This window comes from Dasypus novemcinctus, chromosome 6 (genome assembly GCF_030445035.2).
Source record: "Dasypus novemcinctus isolate mDasNov1 chromosome 6, mDasNov1.1.hap2, whole genome shotgun sequence".
NCBI lineage: Eukaryota > Metazoa > Chordata > Mammalia > Cingulata > Dasypodidae > Dasypus > Dasypus novemcinctus.
Genome location: NC_080678.1, coordinates 109,313,693 through 109,334,814, shown reverse-complemented (window position 1 = coordinate 109,334,814; position 21,122 = coordinate 109,313,693). Strand labels below are relative to the sequence as shown.

The 21,122-nt window shown below is 47.2% G+C and overlaps 1 protein-coding gene across 1 annotated transcript in view; it reads right to left on the bottom strand.

The window, feature by feature from the left end:
• The window catches only part of LOC131278927 (anthrax toxin receptor-like), a 60,809-nt gene extending 41,022 nt beyond the window's left edge, over window positions 1-19,787 (bottom strand). Inside the window, exons 1-3 of the mRNA XM_058299564.1 lie at window positions 19,641-19,787; window positions 1,903-1,974; window positions 1,154-1,225 (exon numbers count right to left, since the gene is read on the bottom strand). Of these exons, the coding sequence (XP_058155547.1) occupies window positions 1,154-1,218 (65 nt within the window). The 5' untranslated portion in view covers window positions 1,219-1,225; window positions 1,903-1,974; window positions 19,641-19,787. The remainder of the gene's footprint in view (window positions 1-1,153; window positions 1,226-1,902; window positions 1,975-19,640) is intronic.
• Window positions 19,788-21,122: the final 1,335 nt, after the last annotated feature.

Sequence of the window (21,122 nt, the reverse complement as noted above, 5' to 3'; positions counted from 1 at the left end):
ACCTGCCGCCCGCAGCCACACGCTCTCCACACCCGCCAGGGGGTCGGGCTCCCTCTGGTCCCAAGTCCAGGGACCCTTCAGGCCCTACCCCACCCCTCTGCCCCACCCCTCCTCATCTCCGACAGGGAGCACATGTGGGAGCACCAGTCCCAGGCCGCCCCAGCTCTGCTGCAGGCCACGCGCCCCCAGGGCTGCTGCTTGAGGACTTGGGGCTCCCTGCACATGTCCCTCCTGCACAGCTCCCATAGCCTCCTGCCTGGGGGGGCCTTCCTGCCCCAGGCAAGCTCCCCCTGGACACCACGGCCCCACCCAGGGGCCTTCCAAGACTTGCTTCCTCCCACCTCCAAACCCACATGACACCCACTCCCCCTCCACCCTCTCACCCCTGCCCAGAGCATCAGCCCTTGCAGCTCCTCCTAGAGCACCATGGGGAGGACTGGCCCCCCTGGCACCCCCCCTCAGGTGCTGCCTCCTCCTTCCCCTGCTGCCCTGGCTTCCCTCCAAGGTGCGGGCAGCGTGCTCTGCTCCAACCCAGGTGCCACCCCCAGGCTGACATGTACCCAAGGCTCCTTTGGGCTCCCCACTCGGGATGGGGCCCCAGCACTGGCGTCCCCAAGTGCCTGGACCCTGCGGCCACCAGGCACTTTGCCAGCCCCATCCCCAGGCTTTGTGACCTCATTCAGGCCACCGCATGCCCCCAGCTGTGCCCGCCCCATGCCTGTGGGACCCTGCCCTTGGGCTCCTCTTTTTTACCCACTCTGGCTTCCCCAGACCCTTTGCTCCAGCACCCTGACTGCCCCATCGTCCCGCCTGGTTTGGACCCTGCCCCCCCAAATCTAGAGGGGGACGAGCAGGCACAGAGCTGGGCTCACAGCATAGGCAGGGCTGGCACAGGACACGCACGAGTCTCCACCAGCCCCCCTGGGTCCCCAGACTCTCCAGAGACTCTGATGAAGGGACATGCTGCCAGGGGCTGCTTGCGACAGAAGGGAGACAGGGGAAGGGGTGAGGAGAGAACACTGGGGGAGACAGTGCCAGGTGCCAGGCGTCCCCAAGGAACCCAGGTCCTGGGTGAGGGCCAGCCTGATGCTGGGGCTTGCTCCTCACTGCCTGCAGGGCCACCGGGTCCGCCGAGGGTATCAGGGGGTCTTACTCGTCTGACGTGAGGTCCATGGACACGTAGCCCTGAGAGTCGAACGTGATGAAGGCAATCCGCATTTTCGGGCTGCGAGGAAGCACCCACTTGTGAGAGGCCACTCACAGCTGGAAGCCGCATGCCCAGGCAGCCAGGCTGGGCCCCCGCCCAGCCACCCCCTCCCCACCACATCTCATGTCTGGGCCCACTCCCCACCAGGCAGTGCCGACAACTTGGGTGAAGGACTTGGAGGCTTCATGCAAGAGCGGGTGCCAGGATGGCATTCTGCCCACCCCTAGAGCCCAACACCCCAGAAGACACACACACACACCTGCACACACATGTGCACACCTGCACACACCTACACACACCTGCAGTGACATCAAGACCTGCACTCGCATCTCTGAGGCATCTCCCTTCTACTGTGATATTCTTGCAGCTCTGTCCCTCCTTCTCCTCCCCCATTTCCCCTCCCCCATCACCCCTCCTCCAACAACTAGCCCTCTCTGGGGAGCTGGTCCCCACCTCCCTGTCCTGGCCATGGATGGACTTTACTGAGCTCCCCCCCTTGGCACCATCCCTCAGCCACCACAGGGGGCGTCCACTGGCATCTGTCCATCTGTCCTCTGCCCTGGTTCAGAGCCCTGGGCTCGGGGCTCCCACCCGATGGACATGCAGGCCCCTGGAGGCTCCAAGGGATGTGTGCTCTGCCTGGCCGGGGCCGAGCTCCCACAGCCCAAGGGGCCCGCAGCTCGGAGAAGCCGTACTTCTTTAATTTAGTCGTGATGTCGGCAACAACATTGTAAATGCTCCTCCAGCTTTTTCCCACAAACGTCGACCTGAGGACAAGAGGGCATGGGTCAGGGGGACGAGGTGCCCCGTTGGGCAAGCAGAGTTTCTACCTGTCCCCCAATTCCAGCAGTCTCTCTAACAGGTGCCTCCCTCCCGGACACAGCCTTGGAGAGCAGCAGCCCTCAGGCCGCATAGCACATCTGGTGAGCAGGGCAGGGGGGCGCCCCCAGCCTGTTTGCCCAGGTCAGAGGAGCTTCCTGGACCAGGACCTTCCAGTGCTGAAGCCAAGTCAGCCCCAGGCAGAAGGAGGTGTGGACCCTGGAGGGACTGAGAGGGCCAGGAATGGGGGCGATGGATTGGCTGGCTGAGCCCATCAGGTGCTGACCAGCAGGGAAAGCCACAGGCCCTCCCACCCACACTTTCAGGCTCTTTCTCCCTCTCAGTAAATGGATAAGCTTCTCCAGGTTGTGTTCAGTGCCTGGAAGAAGTGAGGTGTTTGGAGGAGGCTCAGGCTCAGAGCCCCTTTTGGCCAGGTGGGAAGCTGCTCATATCTACGTATCTCCCCTGGGTTCAAGGTCTTTGCACATCCACAGATCTGCTGTGTACAGCTTTGTGGAGCTGGGCATGACTCAGGTTATGGAAGGAAGTGGTAGGTCCCTGGGTTCCTTTCAGAACTGCAGTCTGAGGGCCTGCAGAGGTAAGTCATGGGGGCAAGCCTGACCCCAGGCCTCCTTATTCCCTGCTGGCTCTCTCCCTGGATCTGTGACCACTCAAATCCCCCCTATTACATGCATCAGAGGGACCAACCCACAGGGAGGCCCTTCCTTTCCCTTCCAGCAATTAATGTACCTTTGGGCAGTTTGGAGCTTTGTATCCCATAAAAAACATGTTCTGAAACTAAATCCATTACTCTGGGTATGAACCCTTGAGGATAAGGACTTTGATGAGGTTGCCTCAGATAGTATGTGGTCCAGAATGGGTCCTAATCCTGTTACTGAAGACCTTATAGGTAAGGTCACAGAGAAAAAGCCACAAAGAGAGCAGCTAGAAGGTAAAAGTCAACAGAGCCTAGAAGAGAAGGTGGAGACCAGGAGAGGCTGCCATGTGCATTGCATCATGACGTAGGGGCTCAGGACCAAAGACCTAAACAGCCTGCCCTGGGAGGCCAGTCTTCGGGAAGAAAGCATCATCTTGGCTTGGACCTCTCTCAGCGTCAAAACCATGAGCCAGTAAATTTTTGTCTTTATTTTTCAATGTTACATTAAAAAATATGAGGTCCCCATATACCCCCCACCCCCTTACCCCACTCCTCCTACAACAACAACCTCCTCCAATATCATGGGACACTCACTGCACTCAGTGAACACATCTCTGAGCACTGCTGCACCACATGGTCAATGGTCCACATTTAAGTTCATACGCACCCCCAGTCCACCCAGTGGGCCATGGGAGGACATACAATGTCCAGTAACTGTCCCCACAGTATCACCCAGGACAGTTCCAAGTCCTGAAAATGCCCCCACATCACATCTCTTCTTCCCACTCCCCACCCCCAGCAGCCACCATGGCCACTTTCTCCACCTCAATGCCACATTTACTTCCATCACTAATCACAATTCCAGAATAGAGCATCAGCAAGTCCGCTCTAATCCATACTCCACTCCTCCATCCTGTGGACTCTGGGATGGTTATGTCCACTCCACCTCTGTATCAAGAGGGGGCTTAGCTTCCACTTGGATGATGGATACAGTTCTCCTGTTTGCAGTTGTAGGCACTCTTGTCTCCCTGTTGTGGTGGTTGACCTTCTTCACCTCCATGTTAGCTGGCTTTTTGTTTAATCCAACCCACTCTATGGTATTTGCTTTAGCAATGAGGAAACTAAAACAATTCTCGATGTCCTGTTTACAGACATTGCTATACACCCAAGAGCAACCTTCTCCTCCCCTCCTTCTTTACTGCCTCCTCTAGGCTGTGTCTAAAACGGTCAGCAGGGCAGTGCTCCAGGTTGTATTCACCAAATGGAATGAATGTGCCTTACTGATAAAAGAGGATGTTGATGTGGGAGGAGCGGTGGTGGGGGGTGGGGAGTGTGGTATATGGGAACTTGCATTTTTTAATGTAAGAGTTGTGTGATCTATTTATCTTTTTTAAAAAAATGTAAATAAATAAAACTGCCAGCAGACAATGAGGAAACTAAGGACAGATGGTTCTAAAGATATCAGGACTATCATTTATGGGGTATTTATATCCCAGGCACTTTTTATGCATGACTTCCAATTCCAGGACAACCTGATGACCCAGTGTTACTATCATTTCACAGATGGGATAACTGAGGGTCAGGCAGGTCAAGTCGTTGGCCACACTTTCTGGGGCTAGCATGGATAAGAACCCATCTCCAATCACAAAGCACCTGCTCTGCCCTTTGCAGGAGGTGCAGGCACTCTGAGTCTTCTCTAGCATTGGACAACTTCTGGACTGCAAAGCTCTAGCTTCTGAAAAGGCACCCACAGTACAGACTTTACCCTTGGCAGCCCACAGGAAAAAGTACAAGGCCTCTCCTTTTCCTAGCTAATGCTAACACTTCTCTCTACTCTTCTCTTCTTGCCCTGACTGAAAAGGGCCTTCCAAAGAATTACAATTACAAGAATATTTTTAGGAAGCAAGAGTCATCAACTCACACACACCATCTAGGAAAGTTCCCAGTTTGAGATGATTTTGAAGGAGGGTCTAGGATACAGAAAGAAAGCAAGGGCTTATGGCCAGTAGAATGAGTCACAGGATACCCAAAGACTGGAGAAGGACACAGTGTGGAATAGCAAAAAGCTTCTGGCACAATGAGCTGCAATAGTGTTTTTGTGCTCCCCTTTTAAATGAGAATGGACAAAGATGGTCAGACACTCGAGGAACACCTCAGCTCTTAAAATTTGTGACCAAAATATCAGTACCTACAGCAACAACCAGAAAAAATCAGAAGAATTAGTGAGCGGGATAAAATGTAAAAATTCTGCAATTCATAGTCTCAGAGAATTAAGAGAATATCTATGAAAAAATTGGGAAGCTAGTTATATAAGAGGGAAGCTTCTACATAATCAGAAAGCATGGGAAACTAAAAGATCCCTGAAGTAACAAGATAAAAAATAAACATAACAAATCATTAAAAACTAAACACCATAATAAATAGCTCAGCTATAAACAATATTTATATTGCAATGGCAAAGTAAGCAATAAATACTTAGTCTGAAATTATTTAACTCTTTTAGGAAAATGGAAGAGGTCAAGAGATAATATGTAAAATTTAATAAGAAACTGCAGCCAGTACAACCATGTTATCAGAATAATGTGCAACATGCTCACAAATGAAGAGGTTTTGCAAGTGGCTGCTTCTGGAGGGTAGGACTGGAGGTCAGGAGATGGGAGGTTAATTTTCAGTTTCGATGGGGCCATTCCTGCAGGGTATGAAAATGTTGGTCCATGCAAGGAAACGTGACCTAAAATTCAGAGTTATCTTCACAGTGTCTCCGTAAAGAATGTGTCCCTGGGCACTGGGCATGTGTGAGTGGAGGTAGATTACCAGTGCAGTTCTATCCCCAGGTGGAGATTGAGCCTGATGACCTGTGAGGTCACTAACCACTCTGTGAGCTGTGAATCCTGAAACCAAGCAGCAAACAAGACAGGGTGGAAAAAATATGTTTCAGCATCAAGCTTGTACCTTCCTCCTGATCTTCCCACTGCCTGAATATACTGAGGTCAGACCACAAAAGCCACATGGGGCCATTGGCCTGCTAGGGCATCCAGTGAGCTGCTAGGTCTCAAGCATCTTGGGGAGAGGCCCCAACATTTGGCTACTAGGAGTGTCTGGAGCAGGCTGATGCTTCTTGGGCAGTGAGATGACAACTCCCAGCAGGAAGTGGTGGATGGCAGGAGTGCCAGAGGAAAGGACAGGAGGCTGCAGGTGGGACCAGGCATCCCATCCAGCCTTTACCCTGGAATGCCCTTTATTCCACACCTGCACATCAGCCACAGGTGCCTCCTTGTGGCCTTGTGAGGGGTCCTGAGAAGGTGAAAACAAGAGAACCTGGATGGCCCTCTGAAAGGGAGAGCACAGATTAACTGCTGCCTTGCCTGTCTCTGTTCATCCTTGTGCATCTGCTGCCTTCCTAAGGTCAGTTCCTGGAAACTGACTTAATCCGGCAGTACACCAGGATCTCAAGGATGCTGAGGAAGAGGGTACAAGTCACAGCCAAGGCTGTAGGGAAGCTGTGCAGCAGCCTATTTCATGGGTTGAAAGAATTTTGTTGGAAGACTCCAGGCTCACTGCCTCAGGACGTTGGCTAGATCTCTGCTGTGACAGTGGCTCAGGCCTGGTGTGAACTGGAGGGTCCAGGCTGCAGCCCCCTGAGGCAAGCTGTGTGAAGTCTCAAAGAAAAGATGGACCAAGTGCATGTCACAGGCCAAAGGGAGATGAATGGACACTCGGAGATGCCCAGGAGAGGAGCAGGACAGGCAGGACCTCTCCCCTTTTGGAAGAGAATTTAGGACAGGTTCTAGATCTGTCATCAGCCTATCAGAAGCCACTCCTCAACCATCTACTCCAGGTCCAAGAAAGAATTAACCAGCTGAAATCCTTTGGCTTTCCTTCAGTTAAATCCCCCCCAAATTTGGCTGCAAACCCCAGAGATGAAGAAGCGACAGGACAGTCCAAATCCAAAGCACTCGTGGGGAGGCTGCACAGAGAGCTGGTTAAGAAAGAACCGAGGGATTTTACATCCTGACCTCGAGATCCCCAAGCATGGAGAGGGGTGGGCCTGGCTCACGTCCCACAGAGCCTGGCCTGGAACCCAGGTCAGGACACCTGGCATGTGCTCTGAGGCCTGGGTGCTGCCAGAAATGAGCCACATCGTGAGCAGACAAAGGGTGTGAGTGGGTACTGTGGGTGCTACAGAGAGTGGAGGGGGGTGGGGGCAGCCCTGGACATCTCTTCCCACCTCCCTTGCCTGTGGGGCTATCCCCCCACCAGGGGGCTTCGGCGTGGGCCCTGGAACGGCAGAGGCTATCCCAGCAGCAGGGATCTTGGCCGACGGCTAAGGACAGGAACAGCCAACCCAGCAGAGACACAGGCGAGGGCTTCCTCACTCAACCTGAGCCTTTCCTTTTCTGTGAAAAGAATCAAGAGTGGGCCTGCCTCGTTCTGGTCAAAACCTGGAAGGATAAAGCTGCAACTGAGAAGGAACATTCCTTCCTTCTTCACAGGGTCGAGGCACCGGGCTCGTTCCTCCAGGTGTTGCCATCCAGCCTGATGGAGGTGGGGCTGGAGACTGAGGAGGAATGGCAGTGTGGGGCCCTGACTCACAGCCTCCAGAGCAGAAAGTCAGTCAGGGACCCTCAGGGACTGCAGCACGCCATCAGCAAATACTGGACACTGTGGGAAGCGCATGTCCTTGATCGGGCCTTAGTGTGGGACTTCGAAACCTGTGAGCCAATAAAAGGCTGTTCTAAGCTAACTCATTGTGTGCCTCAACAGCGTCGGCAAACCAAGACAGATTTTGGTACTGGGAGTGGGGTGCTGCTTTTAAAATTATCTAAACATATGGAAGTGGCTTTAGAATTGGATAATGGGTGAGGGTTGGAAGAATGTGAAGCACTTGATTTAAAAAAAAAAAAAAGCCTAGATTACTCTGAGGAGAAGAGTGGTAGAAATGTGTATATTAAAAGTAAATTGTAAACGATTTCTATTTGGTTTGATCCTAAAGTTTTGGTAAGGAATGGTGGCGATGGTTGCACTGCATTGTGAATGTAATTAGCAACACTGATTCATAGCCCTGAATTACATTATGAATGTGGTTAAAGGGGAAATGTCAGGTTGTAAATATGTTACTAGATTAAATTTTTTAAAGAAAACTTAGGACTGTACAACTCAGGCAGAGAACCAAATTGTAAACTATGGACTACATTTAATAATACAATTATAAAATGTCCTTTCATGAATTGTAACCAATATAAAACACTAATGTAAGGTATTAATAATAGGGTGGTATATTTGAATTCTTTTTCTTGCATGAATTTTCTGTAAGCCTACAACTGTTCTAATAAAAAAAAGAGAAATTGGTAAACGAATGTTTCTGGTGAGGGTTCAGAAATAACAGAAAGGTGTAGAGAAAGCTTCTTATCAACTTAGAGAATACTTGTATTGCAATGAACATAATGTTTGTAGAAATAGGGACATCAAAAGTGCCTCTGGTGAGGCCTAAGGAGGAAATGATGAATGTGTTCTTGGAAACTGGAAGAAAGGCAAATCCTTATTAGGTAGCAATGAACTTGGTGAAATTGTGTAGCTAAGCTGGATGGAAGACAAATCTTGTAAGTGAGCTCTTGGATGTTTAGCTCGGAAATTTCCAAGGTAAGTGTGGAAAATGCTGCCTGGTATCTCCTTGCTATTTTTAGCAAATTGAGGGAGGGAAAACAAGTCTAAATGGAACCAGCTATTGATGCTTTGGAAAGTTCTAAGCCAATCAAGACAACATATTCTGATTAGGCACGGAAACAGCTCTATTAGGAACCTCCCCAAGATTGGAGGAAGGCAGCTCCCAAGAACACGGTCCCACAGGAGGCTTTGGTTGAACTGAAATTTGCAAAGATGAGGTGTATGACTCATGGATCCAACCAGCCACTTCAGAGGAAGTCAGGCTTGGAAATGCGTTTATCCAGGAAGGATCTGTGGGAAATCCTTTTGTCTGGTAGCATGGGCACTCTTGAACTGCATGCAAAACTGACAAGAATTTTGAGAATTTTTTGAGTACAGGCACTGCCAGCCTTGGCACAAAGGGTCAGAGATGGGGCAAAATCAAGAAAAAAATGACTGCAGGGGCAGAGCCATGGGAGCAGAAATCTGGGCTAACTTCTCCTTTGCACTTCAGTCCTTGCTTCCATCCTTCCTCCTTCATATCCATTCTCTCCACGGATGCCAAAGGCTCTTTTGAAAACACAAGTCTGACCCATCACACCTCTGATGAAGGCCTCCTTTCAATGACCCCCAAATGCCCTTGAGATGAAGAGCAAACCTTATTCATGGCCCCAGGTCCCTGCCATCTGGCCTGTCCTCTCCTCTTCCTCTTCCTTTCTCCCCTTCCTTCCTTAAGCTCCTAGACCACCTGACATCTGCTTTCTCTGGATCTCTGCACAGGCTTTGCCCTCAGCATGGAGTCCCTTCCCTAGAACTCAGAGGTGCCCCGGTCAAGGAAGTGCGCACACAGTAGGGGCTCACCCACATTTTCCGAGTCCATCCAGTGTAAACACCTGGTCCCCAAATCCTGGGTGTCCCTGAACGGGAGTGATAACCAGAGACCCTCCACACAGCTAACAGATTTTTTTTAATTCCCCCCACCCCTTGCAGCTTGTTTGTTGTCTGCTTTCTGTGTCCATACACTGTGCTTTCTTCTGTATGTCTGTATATTTATTTTTATTTATTGCCCCCCCCCTTTGTGGCTTGCTTTTTGTCTGCTCTCTGTGTCCATTTGCTGCACACTCCTCTATGATTTTACTTGTCTCCCTTTTACTTGCATCACCTTGTTGGGTTGGCTCTCCACGGTGTGCAGGCGAGCCTGCCTTCACAAGCCTACCACCATATGGTAGACGGGAGCCCAACTGTTTGAGCCACAGCTACTTCCCTAACAGATTATTTTTGCCTCCAAGACCACATCAGCAGCTCCCAGGGACCCCAGCCATTGGTTTAGGACTGGGTCCTGGAGTTGCATACTCCAGAGTTTCTATTCTGTCTCCATGTCTTCCTTCTAGAAGTGTCAACAGATCACTTTCAGTCTGTGAGCCTCCTCCTCTCATTCTCTACAAAGTAAGGGTAATGCCATTTACCCACAGTGTTGTGAGACATTCAGTCAGGGGCATTAACTTCCTCCTTACACTTACCCCAGTCCAGGCCACAACTCACCTTCCCACTCAAACTGTCAAAAATTTCATGGCCTCTGCTTTCAATATGGGTTTGGAATATGGCCAATTACCATATTCTCCACCAACCTATATCCTCCCCATCATCTTCTCCAACCCCCATGTGAATGCATGCCGGGCTCAGGAAATAGGGCACATTAGTTCCCTGGGGTTAAGAAGTCCACTGTGGTCCTCATAAGACTTCTGCACCCACCTCTGGCCACATGCCAGCTTGAGGATATGCAATGTGTATACAAGAGTGATTTCTTTGGCAAGCTCAGCATACACTCCATTTTCATAATCCAGTAGCATCGTGGACTGGCAAATGTATAGACTAAGTTTGAGGAAGGGACCGTGTAGAGCATCATCAGTCCTAGGGTCTGATCTGGACCATAGGCAACTTGAGTTCCTCACCCTGTCCCCTGCCCTCCAAGGATACCTAGAGGTACCTGTGCTTCCTCCCCTCTTTTAAGAAGCCAAATGAGAGCTATTAGGAGCAAAATGGTAAAATAGGAAGTATTAAAGAATCTTCCCTCCAACTCAAAAAAAATGAGCTAGAAAAAGAGAGTGTAATTAACTAGGGGGTAACCCCAAAACCAGATCAGACATTCAGAACAACGATGGGAGTTCAGGATGTAAGGAAAGACTGCCAAGAATTCAGTTTTTGTAATGAAGACTAGAAACCATGAGACCTGCAGTGCTGGCAGTGGAGGTGGCACAGCTATGGAAACATGTCATAGATTCTAGGAGTAGTTGGCTGTAGTTACGGTGGGCAGAGGAAACATCAGTTTCCAAAAGTCTGGCTGGAGGTCAAGGTCAGTTTGGGAAATCCTGAGACACCAGCACACATGCTAAGTTCAGTCTGGGCCCACTCAGCAGAAGGGGGTTCTGGTAAAGATCAAAGCATCTTTATATTTGGTCGGTATCTGTGATGGTTAGACTAATGTGTCAACTCAGCCAGGTAATCGTACGAGTTGTTTGGTCAAGCAAGCACTGGGCTAACTGTAGTAAAAGGGCATTTATGGACTTTAGTCACCACTGACTTTACTGCATAGATAGCTGATTACATCTACATCAGTCAGGGAGATTTCTGTCAGCAATGAGTGACACTTTATCCAATCAGTTGAATGCCTTAAAAGGGGAAGTGATTCAGCACTCAGAGAGAATTTCCCATCTCATCTTTGGACAGCCAACATCTCCCAGAAACTCATCAAGGACCTTCATTGGACGTTCATCAGAGCCATGCTTTGCAGCCTGCCTGTGGAACCTGGACGTGTGCAACCCCATCGTTATGTAAGAGACTCATAAAATCGCATACTATTGACAGATATCTACTATTGATTTTGTTTCTCTAGAGAACCCTGACTAACACAGTTTCATTTCTCTTTTTGTGTGTATTTCCTGGTGGATGGGTCATGAAGGACCTGCAGAGACACAAGCCTTGATTTTTGCTTTCCTGGCAACAATAGCTTCCAGGTTTCCACTGGCATCTACTTAGAGAATTAAGGAGTGGCAGACATTTTTGGAAGGGGTGAGGGTATGTTTTCTTTCCTTATTATTATACCCCCTCACTTTTTTTTCTTTTATTTGATCTGGCAGACTGAGGAAGGCAATAGCTAGCCTGCAGAGTGACCAGAATACTCGAAACTCAAAATGTCTAATTCTCAACCAAAAATTACAAAAATGCAAGGAGAGAGGAAAGTATGACTCATTTGCAGGAAAAATGACTTCAAAAGAATCTTTTAACAGAGGAATCCCAGTCACTTGGATTACTAATCAAAGATCATAGATCAATTCTCTTAACAGGACAAATGAACTAAAGGAAACCAGGAAAACAATATATTAACAAAATTATTATTTAAATCATGAGACAGAAATTATAAAAAGGAATCAAATAGAAATTCTTGAACTAAAATTATTCTAACATGAGGAAAATTCAATAGCATGAACAGAATGAAACAAGAAGAAAGGATCAGCAAACCAGAAGATAAGACCATTGAAATTATGCAAGTTGAGAAGCAGAAAGAAAAAAGAATGAAAAAGTGAAGAGAGTATAAGGAAATGGTAGGACAATATCAAGTGTACCAATTCATATGTCATAGGAATTCCAGAGGTAGAAGAGAAAAAGGGGAAGAAAGAATTCTAAAAGAGATAATTGCCAAAAATGTCACAAATATGATGAAAGATAGAAATAAACTAATCCAAAAAGCTCAATCAACTTCATGATAGATAAATTCAAAGAGATCTACATTAAGACACATTTTAGTGGAAATGGCAAAGCCCAGAGATAAAAAGAGAATCTTGAAAACAGCAGGAACAAAGTGATACATCTTGTAAAAGGATGCTTAGTAAGATTAACATTTGGTTGTTAATTCAAATATATGGAAGACAGAAGGCAATGGCATGAAAGATTTGAAGAGTTGAAAGAAAAAAATGACTGTCAAAGGAAAATAATATATCTATAAAAGTTCTCCTCAAATATGAGGGAGAAACTGTGATATTTCCAAATAAACACAAACTGAGGAAGTTCATTACAAAAGACATGCCTTATAAAAATGTTAAAGGAACTCCTTCACATTGAAAGGAAAGAACACTAGACATCAACTCCAAGCTGTCTGAAAAATAAAGACCTGTGGTTTAGGTACATATATGGCTAAATGTAAATGTCAATATTACTGCATGTGTCATTTGTAAAACCATCTTTTATTTTTTATATGGCTTAAAGTTCAAATGCATAAAGGCAACCATAATGATACATTATAGAGCACACATGTAAGAAGTACCTTTCAATAAATGTAACATAGGGAAGGAGAGAAATAGGAAAAGATTATGTGTAAACTATTGAAAATAAACTATAATAGATCTATTATGTCAAATATGTTAATCACAAAAATGTCCAAATTATCTACACAAATGGAAATGAGAAGTGATTCAAAATGGGTCATGATAAAGGATCACCTTAGCAGAAAAGGTAGATAATAATGGAGCAAAGGATGGATAAAAAATGTATGAGACATACAAAAAGCAAGTAGCAAAATGCCAGAAGTCTTGCCTTTTAAATAAATACCTTAGTGTAAATGAATTAAACACTCAAATATAAAGGTAGAGATTGGCCAAAAGAATAAAGAAGCATGATCCAACTATATGCACTTACAAGAGACTCATTTTTATTCCAAAGACACAAATAGGTTGAAAGTGAAAAAATGAAAAAGAATGCCCCAAGCAAATTATAACCCAAAGAGAGCTAAGATGGATATCTGATATCTTTCATATCAGAAAAAATATATGGTAAGCAAACACTCTTACAAGAAACAAAGATGGTTATTATATATTGATAAAAGTGTCAACTAAAAAAGAAGATATAACAATTATAAAACATATATGCATGTAACAACAGGGCCCCAAATACATGAAGAAAAAGTAGAAAGAGCTGAAAGGAGAAATAGTTCTATAATAATAGTTTCAACACACCATTTTCCATAGTAGATAAAACATTGAGACAGAAAATCAGCATAGAAATAGAAAATTGAAATAGCACCATAAACCACCTATAACTAAGAGACATCTATAGGGAAATTTACCCAACTACACAGAACACATACATCCTTCAAGTGCACATGGATCATTCCATAGGAAGACCATATGTTAGGGCATAAAACTTGTAAATTTTAAAAAATGAAAATCATACAAAGTAACTTCTTGGAGCACAATGGAATGAAGCTAGAAATCAATAACAGAAGGATCACTGGAAAAATTATAAATATGTGGAAATTAAACTACAAACTCTTCAAAACCAGTGGGTTGAAGAAGAAATCACAGAGGAAATTAAGAAGAGATCTGATGCGGGGACATTTTCAGGACTTGGAGTTGTCCTGGGTGGAACTGCAGGGACAGATGCTGGACATTGCATGTCCTGCCATGGCCCACGGGGTGGAGTGGGGGAGAGTGTAAACTAGAGTGTAAACCATTATCCATGTGGTGCAGCAGTGCAGCAAAATGTATTCACCAAATGCAATGAATGTGCCACGATGATGAAAGAAGTTGTTGATGTGGGAGGAGTAGGGTGAGGGGGGTAGGGGATATATGGAGACCTCATATTTCTTTAATGTAACTTTTTTTTTTAATTAAAAAGGAAGAAAAAAAAGATAAAATACTTAGAAAATTTTTTAAAGCCAACATACCAAAATTCATGGGATAGAATGAATGCAGTGCTGAAAAGGAAATTTATAGCAATGAATTCCTATATGAAAAAGAAGAGAAAAATCTCAAATCAATAACTTAACTTCACATCCTGATGAACCAGTGAGAGCAAAATAAATTCAGTGTTACCAGAAGGAAGGAAATAATTTCTATATTAGACCACAGATTAATGAAATGGAGAATGGAAAACCATTTGAGACAGTCAATGGAAATAAACTTGGGTTTATGATAATTGGACAAAAAGGACTGTATTTTACCTACAGTGTCAAAGAAAAAATATACAAATAACTAAAATCAAAATAAAATAATGATGTCGTTACTGACTTTATAGAAATAAAAAGAGTTATAAAAGAGTACTCTAAACAATTTTATACCAACAAATCAGAGGGCCAAGGTCAATTAGAAAAAGTCTTAAAAATACATCAACTACCTAAACTGACTCAAGAAGAAAGAGAAAATCTCTACAAATCTATAACAAATAAAGACACTGAATAAACAGAACCATCCACCAAAAGTCCAGGAATAGATGGTTTCAATAGTTAATTCTACCAATACTTCAAGTACAAAATAACACCAATCCTTCTCTGATCCTTCCAAAGCATTCAAAAAGAAGGAACACTTTATAATTCGTTCTATAAGGCCAGCATTACCTGGATACCAAAGGCTGATAAGGAAAGAAAATTACAGAGCAAGTTCCCTTGTGAATACTGATGCCAAAAACCTTAACAAAATGCTAGCAAACTGAATCCAAAAGCATGTGACAAAAGATTGTACCCATGACCAAGTGGTATATATCCCAAAATTCAAGACTGCTCAATATATGAAAATCAATCCACGAATAGAATGAAGGAAACAAAAACACATGATCATCTAAGTGGATGCAGAAAACACACTTGGAAAAAAAACCAGCATCCTTTCTTGATAAAAACACTTAGAATTCTAGGATTAGAAGGGAACTTTTTCTTTATGATAAAGGTCAATTACTAGAAAATGACCTTAAATAAAAGGGTCAACTCGGACCAGCAGAATATCTCAGTCTACCTATAATACCAGGAGTTAAAAATGCTTTTTGACCTGAATAAAAGGGAGAAATGGAAAGGACAAATGAGTTTATATGGCTATGAGTCTCCAAAAAGAGCCAGGAGGTTATCAGAGGGGTTGCCCTTACGCACACCTCAGCAGAGTCCCAGAGACAGATAAAGTAGATACAATCCCAGGTACTGGTTCTTCTGAGGGCTACAGACACCCACAGGTTCTATGGTCATGGCAGATGGAGTTCAGTGCCATGTTAGTTGGCCCTACTTTGGAGTTTGTGTTTCCGTGTGATGGAGCTGGACTCAGATGTGATCTTTGTCCACAAGTGTCTCCTGTTACTTTTACTGGAACTGTAGTTGGTGCTGGGGTTTAATGTATACCCAGGGGACCTGAATCTCTGGACTGACCATGTGATAGCCAGGCCGTGAGCCTCAACAGACTTGCAACTCCTACACTCTGGTTTATTGGACTTACCCCACTCAGCCAACAAGGAGGTGAGAAGGTCAACCACCACAACAGGGAGACAAGAGTGTCTACAACTGAAAGCAGGAGAATTGCATCCAGCATGCCTGTGGAATCTAAGCCCCCTCTTGATATAGATGTGGAGTGGAAACAACCATTCTAAGGTCCACAGGATGGAGGGATAGTGTATCGATTAGAGTGGAATTACTGATATTCTATTCATGAACTATTGTGATTAGTAATCGAAGAAAATGTGGCATTGGTGTGCAGAAAGTGGCCATGGTGGCTGCTGGGGGTAGGGAATGGGAGGAAGAGATGTGATGTGGGGGTGTTTTCCGTACTTGGAGTTGTCCTGGGTGGTGCTGCAAGGACAGTTACCGGACATTGTTTGTCCTCCCATGGCCCACTGGGTGGACTGTGGGAGAGTGTGGGCTATGGTGTGGATCATTGACCATGAGGTGCAGTGGTGCTCAGAGATGTATTCAACAAATGCAATGAATGTCTCATGATGATGGAGGAGGTTGTTGTTATGGGGGGAGGAGTGGGGTGAGGGGGTGGGGGTTATATGGGGCCTCATATTTTTTTAATGTAACATTAAAAAAAAATAAAGACAAAAAAGAAAAAAGAAAAACTCACATCTAACATCTTGCTCAATGATGAAAACTGAAATCTTTCCCCTTAAAATCAGAAACAAGATAAGGATGCCTATTTTAATCATGCTATTCAATATTCAATATTGTACTAGAAATTCTAGCCAGAACAATTAAGAAGGAAGAAGAAATAAACTGTATCCAAATTGGAATCAAGAAATAGAACTATTTTGCAAATGATGTTGTCTTTTAAATAGAAAAGCCAAGGGAATCCATAAGAAAACTACTAGAATTAACAAATTCAGCAAAGCAACTGGGTACACAACCAATCCAATGTCCACAGAGAAAATGTGGAATGGGTGTGGGAACAGTAGCCATGGGGGCTGCTGGGTGTGGGGAACGGGAGGAAGAGATGAGATGTGGAGGCATTTTTGGGACATGGAGTTGTCCTGGATAGTGCTTCACGGACAATTACAGGACACTCTAGACCCCCCAGGGCCCACTGGATGGAACGTGAGAGAGTCTGGGCTATGATGTGGACCATTGACTATGGGGTGCAGTGATGCTCAGAGATGAACTTACCAGGTGCAATGGATGTGTCATGATGATGGGAGAGAGTGTTGCTGTGGGGGGAGTGGGGGGCGGGGGCAGTGGGGTTGAATGGGACCTCATATTTTTTTTAATGTAATTAAAAAAAAATAATAAATAATTTAAAAAAATCAATTATGTTTCTATATACTAACAATGCACAATCTAAACACAAAAATAGGAAAACAATTCCAGTTATGGCAGCATATAAATGAATAATATATCTAGGAATAAATTTAAGCAAGGATGTAAAATCTTTTATAGTGAAAATTACAAAAGAGAATTGAAAGATATTAAAGAAGGCATAAATGTGTGGCATGACAAAGCCCATATCCATGGATTGAAAGAGTTAATATTGCCAAAATGTCAATTCTGCCCAATGTGATCTATGGATCCAACACAATCACTGTCAAATTACAGCAGCCATTTTTGCAGAAAGGGAAAAGCTGATCCTCAAATTCACATAGAACTGCAAGGAGCCTCAGATAACAAAATAATTTTGAAAGAGAAGAATTAGGTTGAAAGCATATCGTTTTCCAATTTCAAAATACACTACAAAGTTACAGTAATCAAAACAGTGTGGAACTGGCCTAAAGGTAATGCATAGTTCGACCATTGGAATAGAATTGAAAGTACAGAAATAAGCCCAAATGTGTACGGACAATTGATTTTGTACAAAATTGTCAGTAACACACATATGTGAAAGATTAGATTCTAACAAATGACATCATTAAAACCTAGATATCCCCTTGCAAAGGAATGAGGCTAGACTCCTACCTCATATCATATACAAAAATTGACTCAAATTGGATGAAGGTCCTAATTATAATGGCTAAAAATGCAAAGCTCTTTGAAAAAAACAATCTTTATGATATACTATTTGGCTATGGAGTCATAGATATGATGCCAAAGTATGAACAACAAAAGAAACAATATGTAAGTTCCATTTCATGACAATTAAAGCTAATTCATTAAGGCAGTATTAAAAAAACTGAAAATATTTTACAAGATGGGAGAATAGTGGCAAATCATAGACTAATAAGGGTTTAATGTCTAAAATATACAGAAATTTTTACAATGCAACAACAGAAGCATAAAAAACTCAGTCAAACAAAAGGCAAAAGCTTGAACATACCAAAGAAGATGCACAAATGAAAAATAAGCATATGAAAAGAGCCCCTACATCATTAGCCAGTAGGGAAATAGAAATGGAAACTAGGTTTATGTGGCCTTGGCCAACCCACTTAGCCCCTCCAAGCCTCAGTTTCGTTATCCTAAAAGAGGGGAATCAAACACACTCCCTTAGTTGTCAGGGACTAAAGTGTCCAGTACATTGCTTAGCGTGTAGTAAGTGCTCAGTTAATGTGATTTCACACACCCCTGGTGCCAGAGCTCCTCCTCCAACCCTGGCTGGGCTGTGCCCCCACTGGGCCAAACAGCAGAGCCTGGGAGAGCAGTAGGATGGCTGCCCAGCAGCAGGGGGCCCTCTGGCCTCACTGCCCTTTCCAGAAAGACTAAACTAGAGAGGCTGTCATCCCCTCCAAATCCAGCCGTCCTCCAACCCTGATCCATTCTTCAAGGGGACGTCAACCAGGCAAGACCTGTCCAGGGAGTGTCAGAAGTCCCCCCACTGGGCAGAGGAAGGGATTCTCTTCCAAGATCTGCCTCCATCACTTGACCCTGGGTCCCTCACTCACCCCTAGGGCCTCACCCCTCCCACCCAGAATTGGATGGACACCCCCCTTTGCTCCTGTCCATTCCAGGGCTGTTTCAAGGATGAAAGAAGACAACCACGGTGAAACCGTAAAGTGCTCCAGCAGAATTACCATTGGTTGCACTTCCATTACTCTTCAATGAATGCAAAGTTCACTGTCAACCCAACAGGAGGAGCTGAAGGTAGAAGCAAGACAATCTCTCCAAGGCTGACCCTGCACCTCCCTTTCCTTCTTCGGAAGGACAACCTCACAGGGGCCAGGAGGCACCTGAGCCACTGCCCAGGGGCCAAGGCCACAAGCAGACACGCCAGCTGCTCCTGAAAGTGACTGTGAAGAAGGAAGCAAAGCCACCAGAAGAAGCAAAGCAAAGGATTTTCCAAGCACCAACGACACTTAAAATACCCAAAGAAAGCCACGAACCTGCTTCTTTGGGACCCTGTAGAGACGGAAGTCTTATAGACTAAAGATGAGCCCACTTGGAGGCCACTTAAAAGAAGTGACAGAAGCTTCAGAAACATTGTGGTGGCTTATGTTCTGTTCCTTATAAAGAACTAAAAGAAAACAGAGTTTGACAGCCAAGAGATTTCAAATGGAGTCAGGAGGCCACACAGAGGTGACTCTTAGGCAGGTCTCAGGTGTCACAAACCACCAGAGTCTGCAAAGCCTCAGGCACAGGCTCCTCAAAACCTCAGGGGCATCCCAACACCAAAAGGCAAAGCGCAGTGAAAGGACTCAGCTAACGCCTAACATAACCCCAACCATCCTCCAACCAGAGTCAACTTTTGTGCTCGTCTTTTTCTTTGAAATCTCTTGCTTGGAAATGCCACAACACAACACTACTTGGGGTGCTCCCTGAATCTCTGCTCCCCGAATTGCCATTCAGGCCAAATGAACGTCTTGGTTGCCTTGCAGCTTAGTCTATTTCTCAGTAGAAACCTCCAAAGGAAAAGTATCTGGACACAAAAGCCTGGAGCATCCTTCTGCCTCGGGAAACGAGGCGTTCCCAGAGCCACCTCTCTTGCGACTGACCCCTGGGCCTCCCGCAGTGTCCACAAGACAGGGGCTCCCTAGGCCCTGGACCCAGGCAGAACCTCCCTGTGGAGCCTGGACCTGCTCCAACGACCCTCCCCTCCGCCCCCGCCCCTCCCCCCCCCCCCAGTGCACCAGGCGCCCCCAGCAACTTACTTGTCCAGGACGAAATAGAGATCCAAGGAGGGCTGGCAGGTTCCCAAATCCCCTGTATTCTGGAGCCACGCGCCCCTCCCGCTCCGAACGTGATGGGGTCTGCCCCCCACGCTCAACACCTGCAGCTGCAGGAGCAGCAGCAGCAGCCATAAGGGCGCTGGCCTGGGCGCCCAGGGAGCGCGGCTCCCCATCCCTCTGGTCGCTCTGGAAGCCTGGAGTCAGGCCCAGCAAGTCCACCAAAGTCTCTTCCAAGCGCTACCTCCGCCTCTGCGCGTGCTCAGCGGCCGCCGGCCCGCGCCTCTAGCCTAGACACGCACGACCTCGCCACGCACCCACGGAGCGCGCCAAGCAAGACAGCGGCTGGCTCTGGGCACCAGCCGCAACTGCCTGCTCGCCCCCTTCCGCCGCCCCAGGGCCGGGGCCCGGTTATTACGACGGCCATGAGGCTGACGTGGACACTTTGTGACCTGCAGCACTGCGGGGCTGCTCACAACAGCAAGGGGGAGTCACAGGATCTGTGCGGGGTGGGAGGGGGCTAAACGAGGCGCCCCTTTCCCCCAGACCCTCACAGGGGGCCTCTAGGACCCTCAAAATCGCTGCGTTTTTCCTTAATAGCATGTTACCAGAAGGGTCTGGGTGCTGGCGGATGAGGACCCACACTCCCTCGCCCCCCACCCGCTCTCCCCACCCCGGCCTGGGAGCAGAGCCTGGAGGCAGAGGCTGGGCTCAGGCTTCTCTCTGGTCCTCAGTTACTGTCAATCCTGCGGGGGCCGCAAGTGGCACCCAGAGGGTGCTCGCAGGCTGAGGACGCCTCCCTCTCCTCACCCAGCAGGAGGCGGTCCTCCCCTGACCAGCTCCAGGGGGAAACCGAGGCCCTGCAGGAGGGGTCAGCGCCGAGGACCTACAGCAGGCAGTGGGGGAGGCAGGGTCAGCCACAGGCTCCGAGGGTCTCCGGACTCTCCCTTGGGGCTGCCTCTGGAGGGGTGGGGAGGGAAAGCTGGCTGGGGGAGCAGGAGGGGCCCTGGGAGCCCCCGTCTGTCCTGAGGGGCCCTTTCTCCTGGAGAGAAAGCCCCGCCCGGTCTGGCGCAACCTGCGCCCCAGGGTCCAGCCGCGACTCTCCTGGCTCGGAGGAGGAGCTGTGGGGACCCGCCTGCTCAGCTCCCCTGGGTCAGGGCCACGCTGAGGTTCAAGCCGGCAGGGAGGGGGGCCGGGGTCCCTCTGAGTCCACCGGCCTGGAGCTGGCTCTGGGCTGGGGGTGCAGTGACGGGGCACGGGCTTTTCTTTCACATCCGCGCGCTCAGCACTGCGACCACCGCCTGCTCTGGCTGTGGGCGGCGGGGAAGTGCCCTGTGCGCGGAGGAGGGGAGCCCCGCGCTCAGCCCTTATCAGACCAGGAGCCTCAGGCCCCGGGACCAGCCGTGCCCACACCGTGGAGTCGGATGCCAGCGGCGCTGGGCCTCGTGAAGTCGGCGGTGGGGCCGC